This window comes from Dipodomys spectabilis, unplaced genomic scaffold (genome assembly GCF_019054845.1).
Source record: "Dipodomys spectabilis isolate Male_0828 unplaced genomic scaffold, ASM1905484v1 ptg000297l, whole genome shotgun sequence".
In the NCBI taxonomy this organism is placed as follows: Eukaryota; Metazoa; Chordata; class Mammalia; order Rodentia; family Heteromyidae; genus Dipodomys; species Dipodomys spectabilis.
Window position 1 is genome coordinate 8,187,501 of NW_024870974.1, and position 13,457 is coordinate 8,200,957.

At 45.9% G+C, this 13,457-nt stretch overlaps 1 protein-coding gene across 2 annotated transcripts in view; it reads left to right on the plus strand.

The window, feature by feature from the left end:
* Tspan5 (tetraspanin 5) overlaps nucleotides 1-13,457 on the plus strand; it is a 161,967-nt gene that overhangs the window by 131,848 nt on the left and 16,662 nt on the right. Inside the window, exons 4-8 of one of the 2 annotated variants that reach the window (XR_006151075.1) lie at nucleotides 3,190-3,360; nucleotides 6,781-6,906; nucleotides 8,766-8,813; nucleotides 8,920-9,036; nucleotides 10,956-11,317. Coding sequence is in view for 1 of the 2 variants with exons in the window: in XM_042701585.1 (XP_042557519.1) it covers nucleotides 3,190-3,360; nucleotides 6,781-6,906; nucleotides 8,766-8,813; nucleotides 8,920-9,036; nucleotides 10,956-11,021 (528 nt within the window). In the remaining variant the exon portion in view is untranslated. Of the gene's footprint in view, nucleotides 1-3,189; nucleotides 3,361-6,780; nucleotides 6,907-8,765; nucleotides 8,814-8,919; nucleotides 9,037-10,955; nucleotides 13,194-13,457 lie in introns of those variants that run through there. The other variant, XM_042701585.1, reaches the window with a different exon arrangement.

Consider the following 13,457-nt stretch of genomic DNA (forward strand, 5'->3'; position numbering starts at 1 on the left):
AAGTAGCACCCGCCTCTTGCTATCCATAGAGATTTTGTGCAACACAAGTTTGCCTTCTAGTTCCTAAAGTAGCATTAGGACTAAGGTCTGTGTGTGTGTCTGCATGTGCGTGCTCGTGCATGTGTATTTCTTTTCTAAGGGATTCTTCTCTCTCTCCTATGTACACAGTCATAGCTACACAGGTAATAGTCTATAGAATAGAACAAGACACAGAATTTCCAGAGAGCAGTGTTCGTAGCCTTCTCCCTATTACTGGAATCACTTCCAACTTGCTGACAGAACATCATCCAGGGCCATTCTCATTGAAAGCTAAAGCCTGTCCTGGAGCTCATCCCCACAGCTCTGTGTGTGTGTGTGTGTGTGTGTGTGTGTGTGTGTGTGTGTGTGTCTGCCCCAGCTTCGCTACCTTGTCCTCTGACACCAGTTTTTAATCATCCCTAGGAAGAGGAGTCCCTGGGCTTCTCACAGAACAGCCCATTTTGAATTGGGGTGATTCTGGCTCAGAAAGTTTGGGAGGCCATTACCCTGGAAGTTCATGTGAGTTGTGTACAGGGAACACCCAGAGCTGCTTTGTCTTAGGAAAGTTTAGTGAGTGATGAGGGGTATTGTTGTCTGTGTCTATGGGCTTATGTCTCCCAAGGCTCTGCCTACTTTACCTGCCTTTTACACACACACACACACACACACACACCCTTCCCAATAACATGCATCTCCTACTTTAAGACCAACGCAACTTCCATACTCCCTCATGTGTAGTTATTTTATAAACTGCAGTTTTCAAAATGAAAAGAAGTATGTCCTCATGTGGCTTTAAAATACATGAGTGAATATTTCTAATGGCCTCTCTATGTTTAATACAACGAATAAAAACGGACCTAGAACAGTTCCTGACCCAGAGCTACTAGATACGAGAGACATAAATGTCACCATGGCTTTAGAAGCTTGAGAGAGAATGACGGAGGAAGTCCCAGAGCTAACACGCATACTTCCGGCTGGTTCCAGGTCCTGTAGAAGTCTGTGCACCACATCCTAGATCTTCTCAAGCTGGAGACATAGCTCTCAAGGCCCAGGCATGGAAGGCTTCTCCCAAATATTGGAATTGATTAAATTTGAATTCCATTTGTTTAATCTGTACATGATATACCAGGAGAAAATTCCCCAGTACCAGAAAGTGGACTTACCTAACTTTGATGGAAGCAAGAACAATCTAATGAAAGCCTTTGTGGGACTTCTCATATGTGCGTGCTACCTGTGAGTTCATCATCCCTGTTGTAGGGGAACTTGAACTTCCACACTTCTGGAGGGCACTCACATGGAGAGAATCATTTTAGTCTAGGAGGAACAGGTATTGAACAGAAGGGATGTGATTTCCCCCCCCCCCTGTTCATTTTTCTAGATTTACCTTCCTTTGAAATAATCGGTACTGCCAATGATCATTAAGAACTATTTAAATTCTTATTTCCAGCAGACAAATCTAGGGCAGAAGAGCAGGAGTTCTGTGGGTTCCTGAAGAGCTGGCTCTGATTTCCTACTGGCCTTCCTCCCACCCTGTGTAGGAGGTACTTTGCATTGTAGATTTCAGCACTGTTGGCTCCACCCACTGTCCCCTCCACCCCAGTCACTTAAGGCTAAGATCTTTGTAGGCATAAAGGATGAGGTGGTCATCCTCATCCTCATTTGCTGCGAAGCCCACCTTTCCACACAGCCTGACTACTTGGGCATTTACAAGACATTTACTGATGAATACATTTGGAAAAAAATTAAATGAGCAACTGTGATGTTCCATTGGGACCTTCCCTTCCGACTCCCCCCTTTCTCTCCTCCACCCCCCGTACATTTGGTGGGCTACCTGGTCTGTAGCTGACTATTAAAACCACACATTGCCTGAACCCTCTCTGTCTCAGTGGGTGTGACCCAGTCACCAGAAATTGTCACCGGAAAGAAGACTTGGCCCACTGCAGTGGGCCCGTGGATTTTCACAGCTTCGCCTCTCTATTTTAGCAGAGATATTGGTGGAGGGGGTGGTGATGAGAAAGGTAGGAGGTGAGAAGAACCTGGGGCAGGAACAGGAAACACGACCTAGAAAATCTGTCTGCAGGAGGCTCCTGGGTACAGGGAAATGTCTTGAGTTCTGAGAAACCATCACAGCGCCTTACTGACTCTACTCCTTAACTCCCATTACCTGCCTTAGCCAGAAGGCTCCCTTCAGCTGCATTTTGAGGTGTGTGTGTGTGTGTGTGTGTGTGTGTGTGTGTGTGTGTGTGTGTGTGTGTGTGCACATGCATGTGTGCACTTGCACCAGTACTAAGGTTTGAACTCCAGACCTGGGTGCTGTCCCTTAGCATTTTTGCTAAGGCTGATGCTGTACCACTTGAGCCACAGCGTCACTTCCAGCTTTTTGCTGATTAATTGGAAATAAGCGTATCATAGACTTTCCAGGCTGACTTTGAGCCTCCATCCTCAGATCTCAGCCTCCTGAGTTACTAGGATTCTAGTGGTGCCTGGCTTCAGTTTGATGTTATTTAACACATTTCCTTAGCTCAGGGCTTCCTGGAGGAAGGTGAGTGCAGCTATCATTCCCCAGAAATCCTCACGACTGGGCCTTATTCCTGTGTCAATCATCTCTTCCTCCACAGGGCATGGATCTTTTACACTGTATGGTAGGTATGAAGACCAAACTGAAGCAGTTTTAATGCCTGACCGTTGTTTTATTTCTAGAAAAGGGATATATTATGTAGAGAAGCAAGGGCACAGAAAGAAATGACAGGCGACTGTAAAATACTGGATGATCTATCTTTCAAGCTAGGAAAAGGCTTGGTAGATAGAGGGGCAGGTCATTGTTCTGTGTATACCAGTTTATTAATCACAGGCAATTCATTAGGCTTTAATGTGGTTCTAATGAGAAATTCCTATTATTTGTGTTTGCTTTGGGCTTTGTTGGTTAATTATCAAATGGAACACCAGAGACCTAAAATGTGATTATGAAATGACTTTTTTTCTTAATTCTTAAAAATCCTTTCTTGAAGTGTAATATTCTATTAGCAAATCTGAAGCAACTGAAGATTATCTGCTTTGCGTGTATGCAATCACCGAATGTAATTACCAATCTCTTTAGACAAAAACCAGTAACACATCTGATCAGAACGGGCTGCCCTACTCACTGTTCTGTGTATCTGTCTTTTCTCTTAGTTTTCTGTGTTCCTTGGAATTATTTTCTTCCTGGAGCTCACTGCTGGGGTTTTGGCATTTGTTTTCAAAGACTGGATCAAAGACCAGCTGTATTTCTTTATAAACAACAACATCAGAGCATACAGAGATGACATTGACTTGCAGAACCTCATAGACTTCACTCAGGAATATGTAAGTTTCAATTGAGTTTATTTTCCAGTGGAAAAAGTCTTCTCTACAGGATGACCCATTGTGCCTTTGGCTTCTGCATTTTGGAAACTGCCTGAGGCCATTCTGCAATATGGGGAGAGTTTGTTTGCTTGGTTAACATTTGGCTCATTTGCTGTATGACTTCCAGGAATTATATCTGTTTCGTTTCTATTTGTGTTCAATTAGAGGAAAGAAAATGAAAACTCTGGGGCAGAAAGGTTATAGTCGTGGTACCCACTCACCCTCCACCCCTTTTTATGTTCTGGTACTGGAACTTGAACTCAGAGCCTTGGGCACTGTCACTTAACTTTTTCCACTCAAGGCTGGCACTCTACCATTTGAACCACACCTCCATATGCAGTTTGGAGATAAGTCTCATAGACTTTCCTGCTCTGGTTGGATTCAAACCACAATTCTCAGATCTCAGCCTCCTGAACAGCGAAGATTACAGGAATGAGCTCTTCTTTTTCTTTCCTTTTTAAAAACTCAGCTCTTGAAGAACATTGTTTTTGTATAGGTTTCAAGTTTTCTTTTATTATGAACTTATATTATGAATTCTTCCTTGTACCTCTTTGAGTAACCTTCTAGACATTCACCCAGAAAGTTCCTAGAATATGAATGTGGAGCTAAAATCAAAATTCCTAAGGCTTACTGCTGCTTAACCCCAGGGATCTGGTCTACCTGACAGGGGCTGGCCCCTGCGCTGGGTCTACTAGCATTGTTTACAGATGACCCATGGCCTATCGTAGGCGAAGTTATATCAACCCGGGACTAGGAGACACTGGGTCTCAGTGCCCCTGGACTAGCAGCTCCTCGGCCTGTTCTCCCAGCAGTAAAATGAAAATAACAATAGTGATGTTATTACATTTGCACAAGTGAACAGACTTTCCTATTAGGCCTGAGGTATCATTGCTCTACAAATGAGCAGTTGTGAATATATCTGCCCTGGGTACCAGGCCGGGCACTCGTGGCTCACAGCTATAATCCTGGCTACTCAGGAGGCTGAGTAGTGATTTGAAGCCAGCCAGAGCAGGAAAGTCCATGAGATGCTCATTAACCCCCCAGAAAACCAGAAGAGGAGCTGGGGCTCAAAGTGGTAGAGTGCTAGCCTTGAATGAAAAAGCTCAGGCTCAGCACCCAGGCCCTGAGTTTAAGCCCCATGAACGACAAAAACAAACTTGGGTCACAGACCCCTCTGTGGGACCCCTCCCCTTTGGAGAGCCTCGCTCGTTTCCTGTTGAGACTTTTCTTTCTCTTTCAAATAAACTTACACTGTTTACCTTTTTAAAATATATGAGAATCAGGTAATCTGAGCACACTTGATTAATGCACACTGCGGGATGGAGAGCAGACAGACGTGCAGGGACCAATGGCCAACTTTGAAGCAGACCATTCTCCAGAGTGACCAGGGCCGCCTTTAGTAAAGCCGCTCAACCCAGCCCAGGTGCTGAACTTCCGCTGAGTTGTGTCAGTTTTTGTTCAGTGGCAGCCCTGGTTGTCTGCAGTCAGCTGTACCTCAGGTGTGAAATTAAGCCTTGTTTCATCTCCTCAGCAGACTTCACTGATTTGTTAGGTCATAATAGATGCGAGCTCACAACTTCCCATGTATTTTTCCTGACTGATTTGCATGACAAATCTGGTGGGGCTTTGCAGACAAAGCTAAAGATGCACAGCCCAGCCTGCAGAGGACCAGATGAGTCTGCTGAGCATGCGTCCCCACGTCTTCTGGAAATGCTGTCTGCTCTGCTCACAAATGCTGTTCCTTCATGTGACTGGGTTTTACTCTCCTGGGTTTTTATGTTTTCAAATAACCATTGGTCCTTCAAGCCTTAAAATACTCAAGGGGTGGCCGGGCGCTGGTGGCTCACGCCTATAATCCTCACTACTCAGGAGGCTAAGATCTGAGGATTGCAGTTCAAAGCCAGCCAGGGTGGAAAAGGTGATGAGACTCTTACCTCCAATGAGCCACCAAAAAGCCAGAAGTGAGGGTGTGGCTCAACCTTGAGCAAAAAAGCTAAGGAAGAGTACTCAGACCCTGTCTTCAAGCCCCAGAATTAGCACAAATATATATAATATTAATATATTAGCATAGTTAATATATGGATAATATATTAATGTTCCTATTAATGTGTTATATTTATATGCAAATATCTATTTCTCCCAGGTAAATGAGGTAAGGGTTAATGGAATCACCATAATTAGTCCCCACTTTAAGGCCCACTAAATTTACCAGCTCGTTTGATTAGATGTGAATTAGATAACTGACTTTTGAAAGCTGAAATTGAAACACGTGTTCTTGGTTTTTTAAAAGATTAAGTAGAGAAGCAAATGTATTTGAAGTAAGCTTCTAAAAATTTAGGGTAATGAGTATGTTCAACTATGGGTTTTTATTTGTTTGTGTGTATGTGTGTGGTGCTGGGCATGGAGCCCAATGCCTGGTACATGCAAAGCAAGTGCTTTATCTAATTCCCCAAAATACAAAGAGATGGTAGGAGAGGGATGTGTGTGTGTGTGTGTGTGTGTGTGTGTGTCTACATGTACTATAACTTACTAAATTATGTACTTAAAAAATGTGTAGTTTGGCCAAATATGGTTGCTCCTACTTGTAATCCTAGCTACTTGGGAAGCAGAAATTGGAATCATGGTTTGAAGACAGCCAAAGCAAAAAGTTTGTGAGATCCTATCGTAACCAATAGCTAGCTGAGCATGGTGATGGTATACATCTGTCAGCCACTCAGATGATCGGGAAGATTTCTGTCCCAGTCCAGCCTGGGCAAAGAATTTTCAAGACCCCTAAGTCAACAGAAAAGGCTGCCTGTCACACCAGCAGGAAGCACAAATAGGATAGTGTTCAGGGTAGCTGGAACAAAAAAGCTAGACTAGAGCAAAAAGGGCTGGAGACATAGCTCAAGTGATGAGTGTGAAACTCAAGAGTTCAAACTCCAGTACTGTTCCTCCCCCCCAAAAATGTTTATTGTGTATCTATTAGACTTCAATTAATCTTAAGAATCACTGAAATGTGGAGGTGAAGACGTGAAACTCAGTTGCCTCCTTTGGCCATGACTGCTGCCTGGTTTAGTCCTTTTAGCTGAACCCAAGTCAAACAGATCTTCTTCCATTCAGCCCTGCCGTACCCCCTCTTCTCCCTCCCCCGACCATCCACGGTCTTATCTGTGGCTTAAGTCACATGCCAAACATCTTTACACACCTTCAGCCTTAATTACAAGGGCCATTTTGTGTTTGGCTGCAAGTAGTTCAGAGGAGGAGGGGGAAGAAGAGGAGGAGGAAGAGGAGGGTTGGGGGGTAGCAGGGGCAGGAGCTATGTGTGGTTGTGGTGGGTGGGTGCGTGGGTGCCTGGCGGCTCCCAGGGGAGCTCTTCTAATTGTGTCCTGTTTGCTCTAGTGGCAGTGCTGTGGGGCTTTTGGAGCTGATGATTGGAACCTAAATATTTACTTCAATTGCACAGATTCCAATGCAAGTCGAGAGCGATGTGGCGTGCCATTCTCTTGCTGTACTAAAGATCCCGCAGTAAGTGACCCAACTGTCAGCTCACAAGGCCTCCTCCTGGGTCACGCTCAGCATGGGAGGGAAGGGAATGGGCAGAGGATTGTGTGCAGGAAACCTCTTCTTACCTGCTGGTGCCCACTTGTACTTCCTGGGGTGGGGACAGTGCTTCCATCTTCCAAGTGGGAGCGAGATCACTGGCTTAAGCTGAGCACCGGTGGCTCAGGCGTAACATCCTAGCTACATAGGAGCCTGGGATCTGAGGATCAGGGTTTGAAGCTAGCCCAGGCAAGAAAATCCTGAAATGCTTATCTCCGGTAAACCACTTAAAAGCTGGAAGTGGCTCAAATGGGAGAGTGCTAGCCATGAGAGAAAAAGCGAAGGGACAGGATCCAGGCCCTGAGTTCAAGCCCTAGGACCAACACAAAAGAAGAACAAAAATCATTGCCTGGCTTTTAGGCAGCAACGCTGTTCTGCCTTTATATGAGCTAGCCCACTAGAACATTCCTAGCAACAGATACCTTCATTAGTTTCCCTCTGGAGGTGAAGACACCAAGGTACATAAAGCATAAATAACTCTACCTAGCTCCAGCTGCTCCCCAGCGATGGAGCTCAGAGCCAGCGTGGGCCGCCGCCGGTCCGTGTCCCTTCTTCCCCTTCTTTATGATGTGGTCAGGTTCGCATGTGAGCTCTGTCTTGGCCTGGGCTGGGTGACCCATTTCTTCCTGTTGTGTTCTGGGCACAGACATAAAGTAGGGGAAGGATGTGTGACTCTGCTGAAGTAGACCCCTTACCTCAGACCACTGGTACCCAGACTCGAGGATGTCATCCTGACCACACTAATGCAGTTGGTGTTTTTATTTTGCAAAAGATATCACATACAGGTTGTTCACAAGCTGTTCTCATGTAGGATTAGCTTCATACCACACGGTGGAAAACTCAGCTCTTGTAAGCTTCAGAAGGGTTAACATCAACTAGGTGAAAGGCGCCTTGCATGCCCCTAGCTTTGAGCCCTTCTAGATGCTTCCTCCTCTCTCTGGCCCTTCAGGCCCCAGTGTTCTCCCCTGCCTACCCCATCTTCATGAGCAGAGCTCAGCTGGGCAGGTGAGTACCGCAGCTCTTCCTGCAAGGTAGGGCCTGGGAAATTCCTTCAGGCCATCTGTCCCAGCAGCCAACTGGGCCGCTTCTGTTCTTGTCCAGAAAACTTAGAACCATGAGGGCTTTCCTCCCTTGCCCTGATTCCTGTCCCACTGGCTCAGTTCTGGCTCCTCAGAGAGGAGCGCAGAGAGGAGAGGACACACAGCTAACAGCCTGCCCAGCAGGTAGCACACCTTGCTCCCTACCTCTTGTTCCTGCCCTGTATCAGGAAAACCAGAAGAGTCTGAAGAGTAATGACTCAAAGCAGAACATTCTCCTTGAAAAACCATGCAATGAATACAGAAAGCTGTAGAGAAACCATGAAAGATCTCCTGTGCAAACCCAGCACCATCTGAAGCAGTAAAAGTCTCTTGCAGAACTTCATATATGAAGATAGTCATTGTGTTCTTTAAGTGTGTGGGTTTTTTGTCCCTTGTTCCCTAAACCCCATAAATTTCTTGAGGTTGAATCTTGAGCCTCTTACATCCTCTGACATCCACCCCCCTACCCCTCCCAAAGCTCTGATTTTCTTTCGTCCAAGACGTATTTTAATAATTACTTCTGAGGAGTATAACAGTATGTATATGGTGTGCATAGCTAAAGTGTTGAACATAGACCTTGGGCCCCTGTGTTTTATCTTAACTGCCTCCACTTTACAGAATGGGCTGGTATGAATGGATGGATGGATGGATGGACTTTCTTTAGCAGGAGTGAATTTCACTTTTCTGTCTTTCTTCTTCCCCCAGGAAGATGTCATCAACACTCAGTGTGGTTATGATGCCAGGCAAAAACCAGTAAGTGTGGGCTCAGCCTGTGACTTAGCACAACGGGGTGTTTGGAGGACCTTCCGGTTGTCATGGTGACAAATGGGTAACTCCTCTCTGCTCTCCTCTTGTGAAGGAAGTGGACCAGCAGATTGTAATCTACACAAAAGGCTGTGTGCCCCAGTTTGAGAAGTGGCTGCAGGACAATTTGACCATCGTGGCTGGGATTTTCATAGGCATTGCATTGCTGCAGGTAAGACCAGAATCCTCTCTGGTCTCCTGGGGCATTGCTGCCCTAGGGGAAGTCTTCCCAGGCCCAGAGCTTTGGGTCACCTTAGCATCATTGCATTGAAGACACATGAAAGGGTTGAAGGGTTGGAGAATTTGATGTGTGTTTTATTAAAGATGTGATTTTAGATCCTGAAATACTTTAAGAAACTTTATTTTCCTTTTCAAGATGGAGACAATAATTTGGGTCACTCTTTGCTAGCTGGTCTTCCATTGTTTCTTGTGATAAGTCAGCATAGAGCTCAGTGACAAGTTAAGGCCTTTGGGAGTTATACAGATGATATACCCCTTTTAATCTCTGATCAAGCCTGCTAGCAAGGGAAGGGTACCCACATTTTCTCCTAGGCAGTGTCAGGAGTTGGACTCTTCCTGTGGTTGGTGGGAAACTTCTCTTGAAGGGTCACGGATAGGTAATTGAAAGAAATGAGACCTGGTGTTGGGCTCACATCTATACACCTGTCTACTTAGGAGAGACTGAGATGTGAGGATCATAGTTAGAAGCCAGTTTAGGCAGACAAATGTGAGAGACTCTTATCTTTAGTTAACCAGCAAAAAGCCAGACCCAGAGCTATAGCTCAAGTGGTAGAGTACCAGCCTTGAATGGAAAAACTAAGGGATATTGCCCAGGCCCTGAGTCCAAGCTGTAGTACTAGCACAAAGAAAAGGAAAAGAGAGAAGAAAGAGAAAAAGAAAGAAAGAAAGAAAGAAAGGAAGGAAGGAAGGAGAAAGAAAGAGAAAGAAGAAAGAAAGAAGCAAGAAAGAAAGAAAGGAAGAAGGAAGGAAGGAAGGAGAGAGAAAGAGAAAGAGAGGAAGAGAAAGAGAAAGTAGGAAAGAAAAAGTGAGTGAGGAAGGAAGGAAGGAAGGAAGGAAGGAAGGAAGGAAGGAAGGAAGGAGGAGGAAGAAAGAAAAGGAGAAAGGAAGAATGAGAAAGAAGGAAGGAAGAAAAGGGAGGAAGGAAAGGGAAGGAAGGGAGGGAGGGAGAGAAATAGGGAGGGCGGGAGGAAGTTTGCTGGTTTCCAGGGCTGTTGAGGGTAGTAACGGCTGCTCTTTGGCACAGAGTTCAGTTTGGAGACTATGAAAATGTTCTGCCATTAGTCGTCATGATGGCTGCATAGCTTTAGAACATACTGAAACCCCAGTAAATAATTCACATGTCAAGAGGCATTTTATTGTACATGGATTGTATTTCAATTTTTAAAAATCAGATTACACTTACTTGAGAGGTGGAGATCAGGCAGTTTGCAGCTGTATACCTACCCTGGCAAAAAGTTAGCGAGACCCCCCCATCTCGATTATCAAGCTGGGAATAGGGGTCTGTACCTGTAATCTCAATGACTTAGCAGGCACAAGTAAAAGGCTCTCAGTCTAAGATGGCTCCAGGAGGAAAAAAAAAAGTAAGATCCTACCTGAAAATAACTAAAGCACAAAAAGGGCTTGGGAATGTCACTCAGGGAGTAGAGCGTCTGCTTAGCAATTAGGAGGACCAGAATTCTAAACCCTAGTGCAAGAAAGAGAGAGAGAGAGAGAGAGGAAGAGAGAGAGAGAGAGAGGAAAGGAAGGAAAGAAAGAAAGAAAGGCCGGGTGCTGGTGGCTCACGCCTGTAATCCTAGCTACTCAGGAGGCTGAGATCTGAGGATCACAGTTCAAAGCCAGCCCGGGCAGGAGAGACCGTGAGACTCCTATCTCCAATAAACCACCAGAAAACCGGAAGTGGCGCTGTAGCTCAAGTGGGAGAGCGCTAGAAGAGCTGAGGGTGCCCAGGCCCAGAGTTCAAGCCCCACGACCGACAAAAAAGAAAGAATGAAAGAAAGAAAGAAAGAAAGAAAAAGCCAAGGAGAAGTGCAAGGAAGGAACACTGTTTGACTGTTTTCTTGCCTTTGTCAGATTTTCGGGATATGTCTGGCCCAGAATTTGGTGAGTGATATCGAAGCCGTCCGGGCGAGCTGGTAGAGCTGGTATCGCCTTGGCCCAGCTGCTGCAAGACACTGCATGGAGCCAGCCTTCCTGACCCTCCTCGAGCCGGACTCCTAGCCATGCTGCAGAGACCTCATCACAGAGGTGTCCTGCAATCTCACTCGATGGAGCTGCCAAGAAATCCTTTCTGGTGGGGAGGGGGGACTGGGAAATGCTGCTCACTGACAGATTAAAGAACAAAACAAACGAAAACAAAAAGAAATAACCAGTATGCAAGTCATTGCCTGTGAGTCTCTACTGTAGCCATGAATTGATGGATGGATGGATGATGCGTAGGCTAAAGGGAAAAGAAAGAAAGAAAGAGGGGAACAGGGGTCAGGGGGACATCACATGTACTTAGATTTGTGGAGCATCCATCCGTGTCCTCCATCTCAGTACTGTGACGAGCAGCGAGAGGGATTTCTGCCCTGGTGGAGGGATGGACAGAAAGACACATCTTAGTTAAGACTCATCAACCCTTTTCCCTGGGAGGGCAGCGGTGTGTTCGAATCCTGCTGTATGCATCTCAAGGAACTGTTGGAAGTGTCAGCAGCTTGCCCTTGGGCTGAGCTCCGGGAACCGGCCTGAGCAGGCGATGTGGGGGGCATACGCGTGGAAGGACCATGGTGGAGCGTCTCATCACCAACAGAAGTTGTGTTTTCCCACGCGGACTCCAGCGAGGGGGTTGGAGACTTCATGATGCCATATTTGAGAAGAACGGAGTTTTTTTTTTTCTAAGTAAGCCTGAACTTTACCAATCCGTGGAATCCACAAAATGGAGCTTCATGAGAGGTATTCATAATTCTTCCCTCACCGTCCCCACCCTCAACCCCACCAAAATTAGGGGCTGGAGGCTTTGGAAACCCTGGCATCCTCTGGGTTGTGTTTTGTTTGGGTTTCTGTCTCCCAAAGGCAAAGGTTATGATCCAGGCCCTGTTAAATTTTGAAATGTTTGCTTCCTCACCCTGAACAATCGGGATGAATTGTTTCTGTCTACTCTTTCCCTGCATGATCTGTGAATCTGAATCCACCCTCTCCCTTTCCTGTCATCTTTACTACAGATATATATATATATTTTAAAGTTGGTGGCTGTTCAATTCCTTCAGTTCACAGCTTTGGAAGGTTGTGGCATGTTGTCCCAGAGATCAGCTGTTACCATAGCAAATACTATGGGCTGGACTGTCTCTTCCAGGTTCCAGCTTGCTGGCATCTATACTTTCCTCGTCTTCCTGTTTAAATGGAGTTAGACCCAATTCCAAAAATGGTTGTCACCATCAGAAAGCTGCTCAATGGGGTTTTTCTTCTACTACTTCTTGCAGTTTCAGTTTTCTTAAGCAAGCATAATTGTGCATGTCTGGAGTCCCTTCCTTCCTGCAGTTGCAACCTGGCCATCAGGATGGTGACAAAGCACAAATACTCCAGAAAGGAGTGTGAGGTACCAGAGTAAAGGTGCCCGGGAGGGAGGGACACAAGGCAGGAAACCCAGCCCTCCAGGTGCTGCTGCCCCTGACCCCCACTCCCGAGGGGGTGGGGCCAGCTTTGACTCCGCCCTCCAGATTGCAGTCTAGCTGGCATCCAGGACTTGGCTCTCCAATCTCAGTCTGCACCACACTGGGAAACCCACAAGCCTATCTGACTCTGGTGACGCGTCTGCCAGCACATAACTGGACAGCCAGCTAATGCTCTTGTGGAAGTTTAGCCCAGTTTGCCATTTCAGCCCTGTAGACTGATGAATGTGTCAGTCCGCTTAGAGAAAGGTCAGAAATTCTTTTAAAATCTCGTCTCCCCTCTGTGTGTGTGTGTGTGTGTGTGTGTGTGTGTGTGTGTGTGTGTGTGTGTGTGTGTGTGTGTGACTCTGCATGTGTGTGTTTTGTCTCTGTGTACCTAGAGATAGATGGTCTTACCACACCTGTGGTCATGTGATTTCCTTCCCTCGTGACCCATTGGCACTTTGGTTTTGTTTTTTTTTAAATTACCTCATTCTCCAGTGAACGCCATCTGGCCAGTTGATTCAGAATCAGGCAAGATCCCCACCCTTCGGCATATCCAGTGAAAGGCCACACATTGGCAAGTCCCAGTGAATTTTAAATTCCCAGTTAATGGCCCTTTATTTTTTACACAAGAGTGATTGTATCAAAGGCTGTCATTAATAAACTTGGTTCTACCTTACGTGGAGTCGTGTCCTTATTTCTCTCTGAATGTTGTGCAGTTCCCTAATTCGGTGCTTTTCTACTGTCCTACCAACTCACAGGATGGCATTTTCCCCTCCCCAGGAACTTTATTTTCCCCTTTTCTATGCCAGTAGTGAGACTTGAACTCAGGACCTCAAGCTCTTGATTGGCTTTTATGCTCAAGGCTGGTGTACTATCACTTGAGCCACACCTCCACTCCTAGCTTTTTGCTGGACAATTGGAGATGAGAATCTTATAGACT